At 40.1% G+C, this 22,494-nt stretch overlaps 1 protein-coding gene across 1 annotated transcript in view; it reads right to left on the bottom strand.

The window, feature by feature from the left end:
• Nucleotides 1–11,791: 11,791 nt before the first annotated feature.
• Nucleotides 11,792–22,494, bottom strand: part of SNUPN (snurportin 1) — a 645,353-nt gene continuing 634,650 nt past the window's right edge. Inside the window, exon 8 of the mRNA XM_044077234.1 lies at nt 11,792–12,595. Coding sequence (XP_043933169.1) covers nt 12,281–12,595 — 315 coding nt within the window. The 3' untranslated portion in view covers nt 11,792–12,280. The remainder of the gene's footprint in view (nt 12,596–22,494) is intronic.

Raw genomic sequence — 22,494 nt, 5'->3', positions numbered from 1 at the left:
GATCAAACTTTACTAGGATCATTCTCCAGGGGCCCCTAGACCCTTCTCCTTTAACCTACCAATAAAAATAGCTATGCTAATCTACCCCTATATCTAAGACTACTGAAGAAGTGATCAATATGAAAAATATAGTATAGTCGCACAAGTTGAACTTGCCATAACAGTAGATATTTGAATTATCACTGCTGCAGTAGTTGCTCGCTCCCTCTCTACTCTTTTTTTTTGGTGCGTTTTTTTATAACAAGGTATGATCATATATTTTTTGCTGTTCCTAGCATCATCCTTTCAGGCTCAGCTTCCCTCTCTCTGCAGCAAATAAAGTTCTAAAGGGCTTTGCATCCAAACTTGTCTTTTATTCAGCTCAGCTCAAGCTGCCGGATAATTTGTGCTCGTGGAAGGTGCTCTGAAGCTTTGGAAGCTGGCCAGCTGTTATATCTTTGGCAGGATATAACCCATATACCCAAGGCTACTGCAGCAGTGATTAAGTTTCTACTGTTATGGCAAGTTCTTACTTTCTGAAGACAGCACCTTGAATCTCTCAACACTTCTTGATTGCTAAGAAAAAATATGCTTCCCTTCTGTCTGGTATACAGTAAAAAATCATTTTCCACAAGCTCTGCTGTCTCCAGTTTTGAATACTTTGCCATTCTGTCATGGTTTTGTCAGGATCAACCCATTCTGTTGGTGTGGTTGCATTTTTAGCAATATAAGTCTTAGCTGCTTCTTCATGGCCAGGTTTGGAGCATATGCTTGATGTGCCCGGCACCAGTCTAGTTACTTATTTGTGCTTTCATAAATTAACAAATTGAATCTGTTCCTTCCAGATTTTCTAGTACAGCAGACATTTTCAGTTTTTCTTTTAACTACTACTTTTAACAGCTCTGTTTAAGAAGATTTCTATTTAGCCAGTCTTTTTATCATTTCAGCCCCTGATTTTTTATAAGTTTGTCTGAATAGCTAGTTCTATTTTTCCAGCCTTTTGTTAATGAATGTGTGTGTGTGTGTGTGTGTGTGTGTGTGTGTGTGTGTGTGTGTGTGTGTGTGTGTGTATATATATATATATATATATATATATATATATATATATACCTTTAATGTTTCATTTATTCAATCATCTCTGACAAAATTCGATTTAGTTTTCCCTCAGTGTCACTGGAAGTCATCTTTTGTACCAACACTGATGCCTGAAGTGCTTTGTGATGAACTGCTGCAGGATTCTTCCCAGCCACCATTTTTTCTTCATCTTTTCTGGCTGATTTTCTTTCATGTTTGGCCAAATTTCTTTGTTGGCATCCAGGCAGTAGATTTACTAGCTAGTAACTAAATGTTGCCCAGCTGACTATATCATTGACCTTTATTTCTAAGTTTTTATTTTCATAATGGGAGGGCTGAAAAATAAGCTGTTTATCAGTGTACAGCCATCTTGTTAGGCCACAGGCATTAACCTCAGCCAGAACATCAGTTTACCAGCCTTTTTACTAATGAAGAATATCAGCTACATTGTTATTTGCACCTAAAAAGGTGTTTCCCTTCTATTCATTATCAAAGATATCCAAAATGGTGATCATCTCTTTTTCTAATAAAACTCTCCGGAAGGTGTCCGAGGTTATTCTGTCAAGGTGGCTATCTGACTGTATTATTAGCCATATCAAATAATAACAAAACCCTATTATGCAAACTGAAAACATATTCAATAGGGACTATATCTACCTACTCAGACTCTTTTTAGGTGTTCCAGTGTGGGCTTCACTATACAGTTTTGAAAGATGCTACAACAACTAGATGCATCTCTAGGTCCTAATACCTTTGTGGTATTTTGACATATATCCCTCTAAGGGCAGTAGCTGGGGACTGTCCTGATTTTGAAAAGGATGGATTGTACCATGCAACAAGCATCTGTGGTACCTGTAACACTGTGAAGTGAGGAGAAAAGGAAGATTTTGCTTACATTACCACCAGCAAAGGTGCTGATGACACACCCAAGAGATCCAAACCAAATATAACACATGCCTTGTTATCTGCAGCCACTGTACTTTTAACATCCACTAAAGCACTTTCATGTCATATCTCATGAACAGAACTAGGAATATGGAAGAAAGCACAAGCCCAAACACTTTGAAACATGAAGCTGCTGAGGCAACAGGAAGATAAAGGTTAGAATAGCCAAATGAAAATATGAAATTTGCTCTCCAAGAGATTGCCTAAGCAATCCTGGTAAGATGGCATCCAATGACTATTTGAGCTTGGGGAAGCTTCAACTGAGAGTTCACACTGTTCAGTGATATTCCCAAGAACTCATCAGATGTGGCAAGTAGTCCTGTGCTCAAACAAGTCTCATTTGTTGGGTGGGGGGTCAGACAGGAGCCAAGTTCAAATAGGAAAATATTCTGGTTCTCAGCAGCCTGAGATGACTAGAACCAGCTGCCATACACTTGGCAAACACCCAAGGGGTTTGGTGAGACCACATGGAAGGGCTCTGAATTGATGAGTGGACCCTACCCTGAAGTGCAGAAATTTCAGGGACATCCTTGCTATCATGATTACAGCTGAAACAGAGACACTGTCCTTTTCTAAACAATAAATTACATGACCTCTTCTGCTTTCTATAAAAATACATAATACCTTTATTAAATTTGCACTTAAGACATAGACACAATTAATAGAAAAATAAGCCATATTAACAATATCTTATTCACATACATTATACAAGTGTTTTATTTCTTTACAACTCTCATTTACAGCATTACATAAATTGCTCAGTTCCAGCCTTCCATTAAACTTCACTCCTCCTCCTGAACATTTTGCTTCTATTGTTCCCACAATTCTATATAATTCTATGTACTTTACTCCTTCCCTTTATTAAGAATCCAATTTCCAGTTCTTTGGTGTCTTTCACACTATTCAATACTTCAGATACAGTTGGTTTAAATTCCAGTTTCCATTTTCTAGTAGCCAATAGAATTAAACTTAATATGGGCCATGTCTAGGCAATTCAGATCCAGTGTCCCAGCTCAAAAGAATAATTTCCTTAGTTACAGCCATTTGTTGCCGAAATATTTCTGAGTATTATGTAGGGAATTTTTTAAATCTGCCAGCTCATTATACTAAAAAACAAAACTAAACATGTTCCCACTTACCTCTTTCTTCCCCAGTCATACTTCCAAAGAATTTTGTCTGTATGGGGTAAAAGAGTACTTGTGCAAAGACTTGCAAAAAGAATCCAAAACCCTCTGGATGTTGTTGCATACTTGGGAGCCATGCACATATCCTTCCATTGTTCCCTTGTAAACTGCTTCTTCAAATTCTCTTACTAATCTTTTCTAAACTCCTCTGATTCTCATAGTTATCATGCCATATGTTATATGCTCTACTTATTCCCCTTTTCATAGCAGCTTCTGTTCTAGGTTCAACTAAAAACTTGACCAGAGCAGGACTCCCCTATCCCTTTCTCTTTGCCTATACTCTGAAATCAATCCCTGGCAGGTGAAGACAGTCTTTAAGCTGCAGTGCAAACTTCTTCTTGGCCTCACCCCACTATGTTAACTTTCCTTCTGTAGTTACCTGCTCCAAAACACCTCAGTTCTTTTTCCAGTTTTCTCCAGTAAATTCTAGCCAGTTTTCTGCACCCATGCTTACAGTCATACTGATTGGCAAAATTTCCTTTGCCCATTCCCATGTCTGTTTAGGCTACATAAAATGAAAAAGATCTCACTGCCGAAATGCTGGAGACCATCAAGCTTTATTTGCCAAAATCTCTGCTACGCATCAAGCACAGAAAATACATATATATTATGATGCAACTTCTTTGGTTGTACAATGTGGATACTATATTTTGTTAGCTTTATTCAAGCTCTGTGGATCTACGCAGATACACATTTTATCTGGCTTTATACAGTATTTACCACTGTGTCCTAGTCAGTATGCTGCATGTACACTTTACCTCACCAGGTTTTCTCAAACAGGTTTACGTCTTACTAAAACTTGCTTTTGATGATATCCCACAGGGTTCATAATAGGATATGTCTGAATACAGTCAACTCATAACCAGCCCAAAACAGTTAATAAACACTTGAACTTCATCAGTCTGAACACAATGTAAACCACAATTTAACTTTGTATTCACATGACTTCTTTTTACAATGCCACACTTCTGTCAAGTAAAACTGGTTAAAGGCTTATAGTGCCTGCATACTTCAACTGTTTCTTACTGAAATTGGTACACCTTGTTTGCTGTAGCATAGACTAGATCCAGGCCTGCTGAATCTAGCTCTGTTTGTATGCGTGTTGTTTGTTTGCTTGTTATTTCCCTGAAACGCTAATACCACCTAAAACGCGGCTTTTCAGCACTTCTGTGGATCCCTAGTGATATCTGCATTGCTTACTCTCAGTAATCTGCTCCTTGTCTAATAATTTATGATACTGCACACAAGATTAATTCTCATATTAAGGAATCTTATTGCTCCTCAAATTTACCAATATCATAAGCATCAAGAGGTTCTTTAGGACCTTGCATCTCCCTGAAATAAAACTGGCAAATAAATGCAGATTCTTTCACACTGAATCTGAAACCTTTGCCTTATTACAATATTCTCTTGAGAGTTTCTCTCAAGCCTGGTTTAAAGTCCAGGGATCTTCCACACTAACATTAGTAGCGGTTCTTTAATGAAATTGCCTCATTTATGTTCTAATTTGAAAGTGTGTTCTATTGGTATGTTTGAACCTTGAGCTATTTAAGTGGAGTGCATTTTTCTTTTTGTTTTATGGTCTGAAGAAGCGCCTATTGGTATGAAAGCGCTTACCATTTGCTTTAGTAAATGAATTTTTCAGTTTTACTTCTGCTGTGTTTTTGTTGCCAGAGTTTATTTCTGGATACTTTTTATTTTTGCTTCTGGCACAATTAATTCCTTGTGGGGATTTCTTTTTCCTTATCCATGGACATTATACTTGCAATGAAGAAACTTAACCCTTAATTTACTTTTCCAATTCTCAGCCAAAGTACACTGAAGAGACAACTTATAAAAAGTACCATTTGAACAAATTCTCAAATGAAAGGTAAAATTACTCATTTTCCCCTTTACATTTGATACCATGTACTCCTCTGCATGGAAAACAATTTTCTTCACACCATGAAATATTTGATGTCCTTTCATATCACTGTTGCAGTATTCTTAACAGAAGGGATTTCATACAAAGGATAGTCCAATGCTCAGCCAGTATACAAAAGCCTTATTAATTAAAGGCACCGTATATCACATGCATGCTCCCCACATAATAGGGCATAACATTGATGTATGGATGTACACATTTAGAATTTCTTTGCTACCAGTCTAAATGCCATCACTGAACATTAGCAGAATGTCTTTCTTTATGCTGGTTACCAAGTAGTTTTTTTTTTCTCAGATAAGTGCCCCATTTGGGTTTCTCCTTATCTCCCCCTTTTTTTTTTTTTTTTTTTTTAAGTATTGCTTGGATTCATGTCATCCAGAAAGGGATAATGTCAAGGAATGTGGCAGATTTCAATTAAAGATCATCACAACCAGTGCTTTTTCTCTGGGTGCTTTCCACGATCATTATGCAGTATTCTATTTGCCAAATTTCTGTCACCAGGATTTACGTAGTTTTCTCCACCTTATCCATTTACCTTGAAAACCAACTTCTCAAGCAGTTGGCACAAATGGCTATGGCGGATTCTTGCCACCCTCAGTGTCAGCTGTTAGGCAAGAAAAAAGGCCAAAAAAAAAAAACCTCATCTCAAATGCCTGCCTCCCCAGATGTCTACTATGTGTTTGCTTTGGATTCCTCCGCCGCAGCCCATTTGGAAGCCAGCATGGATCATACTTCTTGCATGTCCTTGCAGGCTTTACAAAGGGCTGCTCCAAAAATTGAGGACCACCTCAGCTGATTATATCCAAGGAATGGAGGGGGATTCCACAGATTTTAGTGAGGGAGGAATCCTTACTATGCTTACTGAGTGTCACCAAGGGTCTGCCCCTCCTAGGTTGTCTCGTGCAATGTCTGCAGAAAAAGAAACCTAAAATGAAGCACATTTCCCATACAGCTAAAGATCCCCAACATGAATGGCAGGATTTTATTCAGGGTTGTTAATGCTTTGATGGCTTTAAAGCCTCCTCCAGGGGAATCTCTTTCTACTCCTCACCCTGGTCTTTTACTCCTCTTAAAAGACCCAGGGAACTAGATTCCTCTGATTAAGATCAGATGTCTGGGGAAGAGTCCTAAGCCTACTCTTCCCAAATTCTTTCCCACTTGGATTATAGTTCAAACATAGATTCTATTAGTCCAGATTCTCCCTTAGAGGAACTCTCTTTAGGAGACATGGTTACCCTTGCAATTGAAGTCTTTAAATGGGATTGCTGTCACGTTTCTGATATCCAGAAAAGGTAGTACAAGTTGCTTCAAATTGAGCCTCCCAAACCTTATGCTGTTCCTCCTGAATAGCTTTTTAGAAGCTTCTGTTGCCCCCAGCTCCTAAAAAACTGATAGATTTTACAAGGTGCCTGATTGTTAATTTTTGTCTAAATGCCAGTCTACTGATCCTTCTGTAGTATCTACCCTCTTTGGACAAGCCCTCCAAGCTTTTGCCCTCTGTCAAGTTACTTCATTCTGATAAGGATAGTAGGGCCATGGAAAGGCTGGGCAAGAAAGTTTATAGTGCTCCCACTTATCCTTTAGGGTCATTAACTACCAGATACATATGACTAGGTATGTTTTGGCTGTCCTTTCTTGAGCCTCTTCAGGATATTTCTAATCTTCCTGACTCTGCGGGGAAGGTCTCTGCCCTTTCCCTGTTGGATTCCACCTCCCAAGTTGCCCACCATTCTATTAAGTACAGCTATGATGCATCTGATGCTTCCTCCAGGGCTGCTGCATTTAGTTATGTTATGAGGCGTTAATCATGGCTTCATCTTCAGGTGCTTCCTGATGACATTAAGGCCAAATTGTTAGATGCTCCTTTGGACAATAAACTCTTTGGCTATACTGCTTCAAGTCTCTTCAGGAAAAGGACAAGGCCTTACATGAGTTTAAACATATTGTTAAGTTTCAAATGAATTATCCTTCAAAATCTGCTTTTGTTTGCAGGTAGTCTCATCCCCACATAAAGGTAAAAAGGTTTCTAGACATGTGCTTCCTGCTAGGTCTACGTAAACTCCTACTTCCCAGAAACATTCCTTTCAGGACAAGCTGGTTTCTATTTGACAATTTACTTTCCACTTCCCTCTGCCAAGTCCCTTTATCCCTTTGTCTTTCCCTGTCACTTCCAAAGTGGATGAGAATCACAAAAGACTTGGTCCTGTCTATTATCCATCAGGGTGTTATTTTATGGTTTGGAAATCCATTTTTCCTTTTTTGGACATCCCTCAACCTTGTCAGGAACAGCTTCCTTTTTCCCCAGAGGTGCTTCATTCTCTATGGCTCAAAGCCCCATTCAAGCTGTACCCCCCTGCCCAGGTAGGGAAGTTTTTATTCCAGAATATTTCTCGTTTCCAGAAAGGAGGGCACCTGGAGACCAATTCTGGATCTTTCCCAGTTCAATCTCTTTCTCAAGTTTCCTTCTTTTTGGATGTTGTCTCTTCTAACCTCATTTCCTCTTCTACTTCCCCAGGTCTTTTTGGTCTCTCTGGATCTCAAGGACACCTACTTTCATATCCCCATCCATCCATCCCCTTTTCAGGATATTTTTGTTTCTCTGTTTCTTTCTTGCATTTAAAGTTCTCTGCTTTGCCCTTTGGCCTCTCTACTGCCCAAGCAATATTCAAGAAATTCTTGCTCCTATCATTGCTTTTTGCAGGATGAGAGGGGTTCAGATCTTTCCGTATCTGGATGATCTGCTCATTCAAGTTTCTTCCCCTGAGAGTCTGCTTCAGTATCTCCAGTTTACTATTTCACTGTTCTGTTGCAGAGTCTGATTCACCATAAGCTTTCAAATATCAGTTCTGACTCCTACTCAGGATCATGTTTTGCTTAGTTGCAGGATCTAGACCATCCCCATGCTGGCATCTTCGCTCACCCCAAAGCCCTGCCTCTTATTGCCTTTTTCTGGGCTTTTCTTCCTCTGGAGTGAGTCACAGCCAGGGATTTTCTCAGGGTCCTCGGGTTTATGGCTTCCACCAATCCCATGTTTCCTCTAGCCAGGCTCGCTATAAGAAAGCTTCAGTGGTACCTCAAATCAGTGTGGCTTCAGAACTGCTATCCCCTGGACTTCCAGTTCCCTTACTCCCTTGTCTCAAGCTTGTGCTTCAGTGGTAGATTCATCAACTTTCTCTCAAACCAGAGTTTCCTTTCCAGGTTCGAGTTCCAGCTCCAAATCAAGAACTCGTCACAGACTCCTCAGACAGGGGTTGGAGAGTCTCCCTCAGTTCTCCCAAGGTTCAGGGTATCTGGCCTCTTTCATCAGAGGTCAGATCATATCAATATAAAGGAGATGAGGGCAATGCTTCTAGCTCTTCTGGCTTTTCATTCCCTCTTTCATCCTGGGACCCTCAAAGCTTTCACAGCCAATACCACAGTGATGTGGTATGTCAGCAAGCAAGGGGGTATAAGGTCCTACCCTCTCTGCAGGCTAGCTCTTCAGGTCCGGGATCTAGCTGTCCAGTATCACATGACTCGTCAGGCTGGTTACATTCTCTCAGAGCACAATCTATTGGCAGACTCTTTGAGCAGGTCCAGCCCACAAGCTCATGAATGGATGCTTCACAGAGATGTGTTCCTGAACATTGTCAATCGGTGGGGTATTCCGCAGGTAGATCTTTTTGCCTCCCCTCTGAACAGCCAGCTTCCTCTATTCTGTTCCAGAGTCCCAAGTCCTCTGGCTTGGAAAGTGGATACCCTCTCTTTTCTTGGAAGGGGATATTTCTGTATGCCTTCCCTCCCCTTCCTCTGTTACCACTAGTCTTGCACAAGATCAGGCAAGACTCTCCCGAAATCTTGGTACAGATTCCCTTTTGGCACACACAGCATTGGTTCCCCCTTCTTTCTCACTTTGCCAGGGGCAATCACCACAAGTTATCTCACCAGGTGGACCATCTCACACAAGACAAAGTCTCTGTTATCCATTCTCATTGTCCACTCAACTGACATTGTGGGTGATAGGGCTTTGATCCCTTTTAAGCACCTTTTTTTTAAAAACATGCTTCAGGTCCTGCAGGAGGCCAGGAAACCCACTACCAGGAAATCATACTTGTCCAAATGGAAAAGATTTTCTATCTGGTGCCTCTCCTGAAACCAGGATCCCTTATCTGTGCAGGTCTCTATGGTTCTCTCTTATTTGTGTGATCTGCTCCAACTTGGGTTGGCATATTCTCAAGTTAAAGCTCACCTGTCAGCAAGATCTGCTTGTCTGCCCTTGTCTCCTTCTTTGGCCTCTAGATTTAAGGTCACACAATTTCTTAAAGGCATTCTTCATATAAGGCCTCCCAGGAAGCCTGATCTGCCTTCCTTGAACCTCCATTTTGTTTCTGAGAAATGGACTTGGGCTCCTTTTCAGCCTGCTGCTTCAGCTTCCCTACAACACTGTACTTGGAAGACTTATTTTTTTAGCCCTCACTTCAGCTGAGTGTCTGAGCTTCAGGCTGTCATGGATGTTCCTCTTTTACAGAGACAGGATGTCTTTTCATACTAATCCTTCTTTTATGCCTAAGGTGGTCATTGTCTCTTAGTCGTCTATTCATCTTCCTTCCTTTTTTTCCTTCCCCAGTCTGCCACTGTGAAGGTTCTCCACACCTTGGATTTGCATACACAACTCGGCTATTTGGATAAAACTAAGGATATTCGTAAATCTGAGCAGATTTTTGTTTCCTTTCATTCCAGGTCTTTGGGTTTGGTTGCTTCTAAGAAAACAGTCTCATCCTGGAATTCTAAAGCCATTTCTTTTTATTTATTTTTTTATGGTAGATGCATTCCACCAGAGCTGTTGCTTCATCTGGTGCTTTTTTCAAGGGAGTGGATACCAATTCAATCCTTGAGGCTGCTACTTAGTCCACTGTCCTTCCCTTCAGTAGGGATTAAAATTTGGATGTTATCGTCACGGCTAGAGATGGCTTTGCCAGGGCTATCTTGCATAGGTGTCTATAGGACTCCAGTGCCATCCTCCTTCCAGGTTTCCTCTCAAATATTTGCACTATCGCTTCTGTTAGGAATACTGCAACAGTGATATGGGAAGGATGTAGCACAGTTGTGTAAATTCTTACAATAACAGTAGCTGTCCCTCTCTTCACTGTTGCAGTATTTGCTCCCTCCCTCCTGCCCCTCTGCTCTAGCCTGCTCTTCTTGCCTTCTGGGCCAAGGAGTTCTTCTTTCTTTTCTTCTTCTGGATGCTAATGTTCTTCCTTATCCCTAGGGGCATTCCTCCTGGGGCTTTCTCAGTTCTGAATGTGTGTGTTTGTACCTCACCTTTTATGTTCTACACCTTGCAAGGCAAGAATGTGTGCAACATACATATGTCCTGCTCCTTGCACAGGGACCATGTGTGTGACATATGACCACCTGTAAATACTAAGCTCTGGTATACTGGCAGGGCACTGGGATACCCTTGGCAGGAAATCCCTTTTGTTAGGAATACTGCAACAATGAAGAGAAGAACATCTACTGTTATGGTAAGATTTTACACAACTGTACTGTATATTTGAATGGCTAAAAGATCAAAAATGAGAGCAACTGTATGTGTCCAATTTAAAATAAATAAATTGCATGGCTCCAGCTTTATCGACAAAATATTTTATACTACGCCACTATACAGGAAATCCAACTACATGATGCATAAACCTAATACATTATGCTTGGGTTCCAGTTTCATAACTATTACATACATGTTACAGTTTCTGTATACAACCAAATAACATAATTCGCTAAACACTAATATCGAATGTGAACTTTTATGAAGAGATTCCAAAGAGGCCAAGAGCTTGGACGGACTGCCTTTAAAAAGCCTGGAAAAATATCAATAGCACTCAAATGGCCTACATCTCTGCCAATCGGTCAACTCTTGAACTTAATTCTGATCAAGAATATGAGTTCACATGGGAAAAAATAATGAGTCCAGAAGCAGTACAGTAATGAATGAAAGATCTTAACCACTTGAATAATTTCTATAAAAAAAAAAAAAAAAAAAAAAAAATAGCCCTTCCACAACTCTGCAAGATGATGTGATGTCAAGGATTGCTAGCCTGGAAAGTTAACTTTTAAGCTACTTGGCTGAACACATACCCTGTGTAGTAGCACCATGCTTAACAAGAAACCTGGGTTTAAGGTACTTGATGTGAAACTTAGTTCATTAGAACTTACGTGTGAGGAGAGTGACTACTACAGCATTCCTAAGCCATTTTTAAACACAAGCTTCAAGTTTTTTTTTTTTTTGGCATAAATATTTAGTACAGATGTTACTTTGATATATGCAACAGCATATTATGATACACATTCCTGGCTAGAGTAAGGCATGCTTACTTCCGAATTAACTTTCACATGCTGGCTAGTTTCTTATAACAGACTGATATTAACAAAACTTAAGATGAGCCAAAACATGCATCAAAGCAGTTTTGAACATACAAAAATATGCAAAAAAATTTACAGACAACTATAATTTGAATGGTCTCTGTGCACTGCACTGTAAAATATACCCAGTAGCACCAGGTCATGCAGTAAAAACAAAGAGTTCATGATTTCAACCCCTGCTGCTTGCTAATCCGTTACATTTTCTACATAAAAACGATAATGTTATCCATAATTTATTACAGTAATGCGAGATGGGTGGGGGTTATAAATGAAGAGACACTCTGGATCTGGAGCTAATACTTTATTGATATAAATAACTTCTCCCCAAATTAACATACTCTACTTTGTGTGCGCTTTAAAAACTTGCACTTTACCACAAGACAGTTTACAAATTTTTTTCTTTGACAAATGTATATGTTTATGTACATTTTCAGTAAGTGCTATTTAAAGTTCATAACACTGACCCATTTTAAAACAAATGTAGAAAATAAAGGAAGTATAGTTTCTCTGTCTCTCCCAGTAGAAAATGTATTACTGTAAACAAAACAGTCATTTTATGTCTTTTAGTAGGTTATGACAGACTTTCTGAAGTTGCTTCTACCAACTCTTTTTTTTCAGCAGTGGCTTCTTCATGAATACTACTTTGGACAACATCACAATGCAAAGCTACACCTAAAATTTGTGAAACAAACTCCAGTCCTTGTATCTAATACCTTCTTAACGTATGCCACACAGCTCCTGAGCACTAGCTCCCTCTTTGTCAAGAAATAGCTGCTTATGTTTCCATCTTCTTTACTTTCTCTCTCTTCACCTTTGGGGAATTAGGTTTTGGAGTTGAAAGATGCTCCAGTTCATACCGTCCACTTTCTGGAGCTTCTTTTGCACCTCCTTCTACAGAACTCGGGTTCTTCTTGTGTTCAATAATTTGCTGAATTTGGTCATTTGCATAATCAGGTTTGACAGTCAGTGGTGTAGCTGGGACAGTAAATCCTAGGATATCAGGCACCATATAAGGTTTGAGCCAGCCAACTAGTGGTGTGCTTCCTGGGGTGTAATGAGTTTGCTTGTGATAAAAAAGAAGTCCATCCACCTAGAAGGGAGACAAAAATACAAGACTCAGTATGCATTTCAGACTTCATCATCAGTCTAGAATGTTATTAGCTTTAGTCTTGATAACCAATGAGTGCAGAAGGTGATCAGTGTAACACTAGACCTTTGAAATGTGGTACCTACAGTAAGTAATTCAGAGTTGGAGATGCACTGGCAGATGCTGAGGGACTGGCACAACGCAGGTGTACGCAAGTGTGGACAGAAATGTGTGCTCATCACACTACTACCAAACCTTTCTGCAGCTGTTAAGCTGCAGACAGACTAGAAGGCAAAACCATATGGGGAGGGTACACTACTACAATCTAGGATAAGCAATATGTTTAACAAGTAAGACAGCATAAGCAGGAAAGTAAAAAGCAATATGGAGAAAATATGGCACATACTAGTAATAGACAGCACCTGTGATAATCAGGAGAAGGCAAACTACTATGAAGATATTGTCCAGGTACAGCTGAGTTCTGCATCTGGCAATGGACGTAAAATGGAAGTTCAAACAATAGGATGTCTCTAACAGAGATATGCAATATGGTGATCATGAGAAGTACATGCTAAAAACTGATAGAACAGAGCACCTGGAGAATCATTTGACTAAAAGTTCCTAGAAGTACAGCAGCAAAGCATTACAGAACAAAACAGTGGAAGAAGACAGCTCTGGTAAAGTGACCATTTAATTCTTGGACTCCCAAAGTTACTGTGATGGTGTGTATGGTAACACAGACAATTATTCGTGAAAAAATAATCATGTAAACTTTGCACATTTTTCTCAATCTGTTCAGGGAAACAGTCAAAGGTATTAAAAAAGTATGGTTCTGTACAAGTAGCATCTTGTAGATTCACAGATCATTACTAGGCTAACCATCCAGGGGAGCTTTCTAAGCCTAGCCAAGTTTTCCCAAAAGAATAATGATGTCCTTTATCCAAACAGGTTATTAAAGGCCAGGCATTTATAAGCTAGCTCTGTCTATAAGGGACATGGAGTGCCAGACCTGGTGGAAATTTCCCATTTCCCATCCACTGGTCTAGGTTGTGCTTAAATTGGGTAACAGACAGAATCAGCTTCACATGGATGGGAAGCCTGTTCCATAGGAGTGGTACTCTTTGGGACACATATCTGTCTTTTCAGCATGTTCTGTTAAAGTTACAAAATTCAAGTCCCGAGACCTTACAATTATGCAGGAGATTCATAAGTGGGGGGATTTGACGATGCCTTGTAAGTCAGGTACAGATCACCCCATAGTATCTGTAGGAGACTGAGCAGAAGGAAAGGGCTTTAAGGCACTCTGCGTAAGGCAGGTTTATTACACCTTGTATTCTTTTTGTATAGAGCTTATGAGGTCACTCTAGTTATTACATATGCCTGGCCAGGTACATACTCAAAGGAGCATTGTACTCTGACTTGTCTGATAAGGGCAGAGTACAGTTGGATACTTACCTCTTTGGACCTAGATACCATGGCCTTTATTTATAAGTTGTGCAATACAAAAGGATTTCCTCATCAATGTGGCCATGTGGTGGTCAAAGGTAAGGCTACTGCCTACAAGCATACCCAGATCCCCAACCACTGGGTCGAGTCTTAGGGACATATTATCAACATGGTAATTAGCTGGGATAGTTGACTTCCCAAAGAGTACAATTATGCATTTATAACACTGAGTTTTAAGACCATGGCTTTGGCATTACTTGTTAGTCAGAGGTAGGTCTTCCTGAGCAATACTAGTGTCTGCAGGGGAGTCGATGATAACCTCCAGCTTGCAATCTTCTGCAGACATGGTCAGCCATAAACCTTCAGTGTTTGCTTCTACTTCAGAGAAATAGATGATAAAAAGTAGCAGGCCCAGTACCAAGCCCTAGGGGACTCCGCTAGTGACTGGCCTCCTGGTGGAGGTGGCTTCAACTCTTTTGACGTCCGGTCCTATCAGTGAGCGAGCTGGCTATCCAGTGAGTGTTAAAAGGGTTTATACCTAATTTAGTGAGCTTGTCTATAATGCATGTGTGGTGTTTGTATCAAAAGCCTTGGCCAGGTCGATGCAAGTTGTGTACACAGTCTTGACCTTATCCACTGCTTTGATGGCCATCCCAAAAAAAGTCCACTAGATTTAATAAGCATGAACTTCCATTAAAACCAAACTGTGATTGCTCCAGCATTTGCAGGTTACCTATGTCCTTCATTTATCATGTCCACGATGATTCTTTCCACATCCTTACATATAAGGCTGGTCAGACTTACGGGACTGTTTTTACCCAAATCGGTGGGTTGTCCTCTTTTGTGCAGGGGAATGACTGTAGCCATTTTCTCCCGCTGAAAAGTGATTCAAGTGGACCACAAAGGTCATGTTTCATGCTATGTAGTAAGCATCCCTGTATGTTATCGGGGCCCATCAACGCAGTGCATTGAAGACCTGTTCCCTAGTAATGGTTGGGGTGATTGTGGCATGTGGTATTTCCTTTTGGACTAATGAGGGTGAAATTTGAGCTGAACCTGTCTGCCAAAAGGTTGTCAATGGCCTCCGGTTCACTGTGGGGTTGCCATTTACAATAAATTCTGCAAACTGTTGGGTATTTCCCTTGAGGTTTTGGACACAGCTGTAGAAAGCTTTGTGGTTGTGCTTTGCCTGAGATGCTATTTTTAATTCAAACTTAGCCTCTGAAGTATTAATTAACCCTCTCAGCTGCCTGTTTAGATTGGTCAGGGTTTTTCTTAGTAACCTGGATTTTATTCCTCCTACATTTGGCCAAGTTTTTTTTGTTTTGTTGTATAACCAAGTGATATCAAGACTCCATCAGGGTGGCTTGTCTTTTGAGTTTGTCTTATCCCTAATACAAGTGGGCACAGGTTGCTCTATATGGCTATCAATATTTACTTATTTATTGACATTTGTTTACTGGGAAAGTACACTGGGCCGAGAAGAACCCATTTTCACTGGAGGCCTGGGGAGAAAAGCTCCACAAAATCAGTTAGTATAATAGTGCATAACATTTGGAACAGTTCGTATTAAGAAGCAGCATGGTAGTAACAAGCAGTATAAACACAAGAAAATACTTTTTAAAACATAGGTGGTACACAGAAATAACAAAACACAGGCAGTTCTCAGAAATCGATAAAAGGTACATATCGTTTGAGCAGTATTAGGTATAATTACAGGTAAATTAGAAGAAAGGCTAGTGAAATTCTGAGATGGATACTATGAGCATAAAAACGGGGTAGCATTAGAATAAATTTCTAATGGTATATATATATATATATATATATATATATATATATATATATATATATATATATATATTAGAAGTAGGGAGAGATTAGGAGGAGGAGTGAAGAGTATGAAAAAGAGATAAGATTTTGGTAAAAGGAGTCGAGTTTTAGGAAGATGAAAGAAAAAAATAAAAAAGTGATATGATACAAGTAAGAGGGGTCAAGTTTTAGGAAAACGGAGGTTGGAGCATGTACAGTGCCAGAGAGTGGAGAGATATTGTTTCAGAGATATTTTGAAGAAGATGTTACTGGCACTCCTAATTGCTAACGGGAGGGCATTCCATAGTTTGGCAATCGAGAAGGAGTAGAGCATTTGACCTGCTGTGAGTTTTGGTTTGTTAAATTGCAGGAGAAATTGGTTTTCGGATCTGAGTAATCTATTTGGATGGTAGTGAGTTAGGATGGAAGATGGGGCTGGGCAGTCTGAGGGATTGTAAATAATTTTGTGTGCTATGGTGAATTGTAGGTATGTTAGGTGATGTGGAAGTTCGAGCCAATTGAGTGATTGTAAGGATGAGCAATGATGGGATGAATATTTGGCATTGGTTGCGAACCTGGCAACTTTATTGCAACAGATCTCTAGCTTATTTGTTTACAGATGACTGGATATTGGTAAGGAGTGGAGAGCGATACGGAAGCGAAGACAAGGGTTTGTTTAGTAGAGCAGTTAAAATGTTTATGTCTATAGAGGGAGCCTAAGTTTTGGGGTGTCTTTTTGATAGAGGTATGGACATGGAGGTCAAAAGTCCAATATGACTCCCAGTAATTTTGTATGGAACTACCTCTATGGCAGTCTTGTTTTGAGTGTGTACGATAAAATCTGTCTTATTTATGGAAGTACTTTTCTTTGGGGTAAATAACAGCAATTTGTTTTTTGGGGGGTTCAGAGAAAAGTGGTTATATGTCATCCAGGTTTCGGTAGAAGTATTTAGGGTAGTATGCAGAAGTTCGGTAATAGAGTTAGCAGAACAGATAATGGTAGAATAATCTGCATATTGTACTGCTGTACCATTAATAAGACTGGAGTAGAAATTGTTGATGAAAATACTAATGAGGAGAGGACCTACGATGGAACCTTGGGGGACACCTGTGGATGTTTCAAGGAAAGGAGAGAAAGTTGTGCCATTTAGTAGATTGTTGCCTATTATTTAGGCAGTTGGTAAACCAATCTAGGGTTCAGGGGGAGATGCCTAAGTTAGAGAGCTTCGTAAATAGAAGAGGGTGGGAGACAGTATTGAAAGCTTTAGTGAGGTCAAGAAAGACTGAAGAAACAATTTTGCCAGTATCACAAGCTCAACTTACTGTATCCATGAATGCAATATGGCCATACAGGGATTTTGTAAATAGCTCTGTACATGCTATGATGTTTATTGGGTTTGGGGGTGCTTGGAATTTTTGGTTTTGCTGGGTCCCCAGATTTAATTTTTTATTTCAAGGACTGCTGCCTTTTGACCAGATATGATGAGTGAGGACATTACACTGGGGAAGGAAAGAGGTTTGTACTCCTGGTAGGAGAATGGACAAACTGTTCCAGGATGTTGGTATTATCAAAGTTTAGGAATTGCTGGGCTTGTGCATTAGAAGTAGTGTATTAGTCCCAATCTATAGGGGGGTAAGTCGAGATCCCACATGAAGACTGTATTGGGTTGAACTGAGAGGGACTTTAGTACATTGAAATAGATAGTATGGGCTTCTTGGCACATAGGTTGCAAGGTGATGGTACAAGACCCTGCTTATGGTGAACTGCACATGTATAAGTTTCAGTGGGTCATATACTTTCACTCGTCTGGATGTGAGGTTATTTTTAACATAGGAGACTCATCCACCTTCATTTCTCTCCCGTGCAGTAGCTGGTCTAAAGGTGTGAAAGGCATTATAGCCTTGCACTGCTGGCATACTCTCCATGTCATTTAACCATGTATCCATTACTATACAGATGTTTACACTCTCCAGGGAGAGGAAGACTTGCAGGGACTGCAGTTTACTGTTAAGACTTCTAGCACTAAGTAGTACCACCTTCAGATATTCCTTCTTAGGTTCAGTTAAGTTGGGAGGTTTACCACTTTGGCATTGCCTAAAAAAGGCTCTGTGGGGGGGGGGGGGGTTTGCCAATATCCAAAAGGCAAGGGGGGATAAGTGCAGGCCATCCCTGGCAAAGCAGCATGGTCCATCAATCATGTCCTCCCAGGCTGTCAAATATTGTACTCCCTTGGACTGACACCAGAAGCTAAGCAATTTTTAAAGTAAATAATTTTCTGTTGGTAACATGGCATAATCCTTGGAGAAGGTAGTATGCTGCTCAATGCTAGGCTCATACCTGCCTGAGACACACAATCAGTGAGCTCTACCATGTCTCGCTTCATGGAAGGTATGTCTCGGGTCATAAACACCCACATGACTATGACAAAGTCATACAGGGACCTGTGGTTCAATGACCCGAGTGTCTGTGTGATTTGATGGATCCTATCCCCAGAAAGGCAGTTGTGACTCTTTCCTTACTCATTCTGGTGAGGGGAACATCAGTGTGCCTCACTACAGAATCACCAATAACCAAGAAATGTGTTTGTGTGCTGGTCTGCCTTAAGGGTTTAGCAATAAAGGCGATGGATACAGTGTTACTACAGTGGATATAAAAAGTGCACACACCCCTGTTAAAATGCTAGGTTTTTGTGATATAAAAAAATGAGACCACAATAAATCATTTCAAAATTTTTCCCACCTTTAATGTGATCTATAACCTGTACAATTCAATTGAAAAACAAATCTGTTAGGGGAAAAAATATAATAAAAAACTTACAATACGCTGGTTGCACACCCTTAAACCAATACTTTGTTGAAGCATCTTTTAATTTAATTACAGCATTCAGTCTTCTTGTGTTCACACCTGCGATCAATTAGAGAGAAACCAATTAACCCCAAATAAAGTTCAGCTGTCATAGTAGGATTTTCCTGACATTTACTCAGTTGCCTGCTACAGCAAAAGCCATAGTTCGCAGAGAGCTAACAAAGCATCAAAGGGATCTCATTGTTGAAAGGTATCAATCAGGAAAAGGGTACAAAAAATTTCACCAGCATCGGATATACCATGGGACACAGTGAAGACAGTCATCACAAAGTGAAGACAACAGTGACGTTGCAAAGAACTGGACGTCCCTCCAAAACTGATGAAAAGATGAGACGTAAACTGGTCAGAAAGGCTGCCAAGAGACCTACAGCAACACTGAAGGAGCTGCAGAAATTTCTGGCACGTGCTGGTTTTGTACTACATGACAACAATCTCCCATATTCTCCATATGCAAGCCTTTTCTTGCACAGAAAAACATCCAGGTCTGGCTAAAATTTGCAAAACAATACATTAAGTCTCCCAAAAGCATGTTGGAAAATGTGTTATGATCTGATGAGACCAAGGTTAAACTTTCTGGCCACAATTCCAAAAAGTATGTTTGGAGCAAAAACAACACTTTGCATCACCACAAGAACACCATCCCAGTGGTGAAGCATGGTGGTGGCAGTATCATGCTTTGGGGGTGCTTTTCTTCAGCTAGAACTGAGGCTTTAGTCAAGGTGGGGGGAATTATGAACAGTTCCAAATACCAGTCAGTTTTGGCTCAAAACCTTCAGATGTCTGCTAGAAAGCTGAAGATGAAGAGGAATTTTACCTTTCAACATGACAATGACTCCAAGCATCCATCCAAATCAACACAAGAATGGCTTCACCAGAAGAAAATTAAAGTTTTGGAATAGCCCAGCCACGGCCCAGACCTAAATCCAATAGAATATCTGTGGGGTGACCTGGAGAGGGCTGTGCACAACAGATGCCCTCACAATCTGACAGATTTGGAGTGCTTTTGTAAGGAAGAATGGGCAAATATTGCCAAGTCAAGATGTGCCATGTTGATAGACTCCTACCCCAGAAGACTGAATGCTAAAATTAAATCAAAAGATGCTTCAATAAAGTATTAGTTTAAGGGTGTGCACACTTATACAACCAGCATTTTGTACGTTTTTTATTTTTTCTCCTAACAGATTTGTTTGTTTTTCAATTGAACTGTACAGGTTTATAGGTCACATTTAAGGTGGGAAAAGTTTTGAAATGATTTATTGTAGTTTCATTTTTTTATATCACAAAAACCTGGCATTTTAACAGGGGTTTGTACACTTTTTATATCCACTGTATGTGTCGCTGTGGCTGGAGTTACAATGGACTGTTTACGTGATGGCGGAGGACCCTTTTTTTTTTGGATTGTGTTGCGTAGAAGGTCTTAGTGTTTTAGGAAGGTTAACTGTAACTGTCTCGGCATAAGTAGTTTTATGTGTAGGGTCTTTACCCTGTGCAGTAGACATGTTGTGTCACTGACAACCTCTACAGGATTAGTTTTGGATTTACGAGAGTTTTACCTCCAGTGTTAGTGTATTTACACCTCTTGGATACTTTATTTTATTAAGAGTAAGTGGGTTGTCAGTGTACATGAAGCAATTGCTACAATGCTTCAGAATACCTATCTCAACCAGACTGGCCACAGAGAGAGTCAGGAAGTGCAGATCCCTGGCTACTGATCTAATAAGGAAGAGTGAGGGAAATTTAAATATTGAACTGGTCAATAACACAAGGAACTTGATGAGCAATGCTCAGCTATGTGCAAACTAGATGCTCTAGTAGTTAAAAAAATCTGTGAAGACAGTAAGGATATTTTAAGGGAAACTTACTATGAAACATCAATGTCTACACAGATTACAAAGGGGAATTACACTGCGAGATGGCATCTATATACATCACTGCCAGGTGCTGCTGCATGAAGAACAGCAGTTCTAACTAATGACTGTTTAAAAAAAAAAAAAGTCAAAAGGTTCAGATATTCAACACAGAAAAACTCAATTAATGCAGCTGTGAAAAAACAATACAAAAGACAATTGCCAAAACAGTGAATGTTGTGCCTTTCGGCTTATCCCGGGTTAGGGGTCGCCACAGCGGAACTCCGGTCCGCTAATTTTTGGTAGTGGATTTTTACGTACCGAGCTAGCAGCCCTGACGCACAACCTTCAACGAAGGCACGCTCATTCACGCATGCCTCCACACAGAAGACGCTCTAGCTGAGAATCGAATGGGACAACGTCTTGCTGTGAGGTGACAACACTACCACAGCACCATTGCCAAAACAGTGAATATATGTTAATGTTAAGTCTTAGCTTGCTCATATGCTCATAGTTTATGAGCAAAGCGTGCAACTGCAATGCTTAAATAGCAGTGCAGATTCGATAAAAAAACACACACGCACGCACGCACACACACACACGCACACACACACACACGCACACACACTATGTGGCCAATCAAAAATAGCATACTCTCCTTTCCTTTACACAATCCTGGGCCAGAAAATGCCTCTGGCCCCCTCTACTCTCACTAAAATGAAACCAAGGTAGTTCTAACTAAAGACTGTAAAAAAGGTGCAGATATTCAACAAAGAAACACTAAATTAATGCAGCTATGACAAACAATGTGAAAAAAGTGAAACAGTGAATAAGGTAATGATGAGAATATCAGATTATTCAATAGACAACACTTAATACAGACAGGTTCAGTGCCATGACGACACTCACCTTTGGAATTTAGTTTGATGCCTTACTGAGGGTATGCAGTTTATGTGAAATATGAAGAAGGGTGTCCAGAAAATAATGGCTCACGTTTACATATTTATCAGTAATGGTGACAGAAAAGAGATTTTCTAAGTTAGGAAAACATAAGTGTAAACAGTGTTATAACATGTTTTTTCCTATCCAAAGTAGAAGTCTTAAAGGCACCAGATTTTTAGTGGCCAAGCTGAAAAATTCCTCTTTGAAGAAAAACTGGCACTACTATAAGGGAAGCTGGACCACCTCAAGTGACAACCTGCAAAGAAAATGTCCCCCAGATCCAAGTAGGGTTGCCACCTTTTTAAATGACCATAGTGGGACATTTTCGGGACACAACAGATTTTACAGGCTGACACCTACCCACGGTCAGTACAAAGGATAGAACTTTACTTTACAGAAATAACTTTTACGCAACTATTACATAAAATATGGGACATAATTATGTCCTACAATCTCAGGACAGTTGCCATTTTTAGTATTTTTGGTCAGGACACAACCGCCCAAAGAGGAACTGTCCCTCGCAAAGTGGGACAGGTGGAAACCCTAGATCCAAGTCACAGAAGACTAATGGGCTTTGTGACAGGAATGCTCTCTCACACTTCATATCAGAGTATTTCTGTCTACTGGGTATGGTTAAGGTGAGAAGTAAAATACTTAATCTCGCAATAGCTAATCTGGGAAGCACTCTCCTGTAAGCAGATTAACTGCTGGGATTTCCTCTCCTGCAATCTGTACAGCTCAGCTTTATTTATTTTTTAGATCTACTCTCAAGAGGCATGCATAAACATGGAATACTGCCATACACCAAACTAGGTGAGCATAGCTACTCTGTTGTCTGTCACTATGACCCTCAATTCACTCAAGCATAATCTACTACACAAGAAACTTTCTATAAGGAAATATTTACTTGCCTGACTGAAAAAGAAATCCAATCACAGCCAATGGATAGGGGGATTCACCCAAGCACAGGAGGAAAAATGGGAAAGAGTAAC

Source organism: Protopterus annectens, chromosome 7.part0 (assembly GCF_019279795.1).
Source record: "Protopterus annectens isolate FY-2018-M chromosome 7.part0, PAN1.0, whole genome shotgun sequence".
NCBI lineage: Eukaryota > Metazoa > Chordata > Ceratodontiformes > Protopteridae > Protopterus > Protopterus annectens.
Note: the sequence above shows the minus strand (reverse complement) of the source record. Positions and strands in the feature narration are given on the sequence as shown.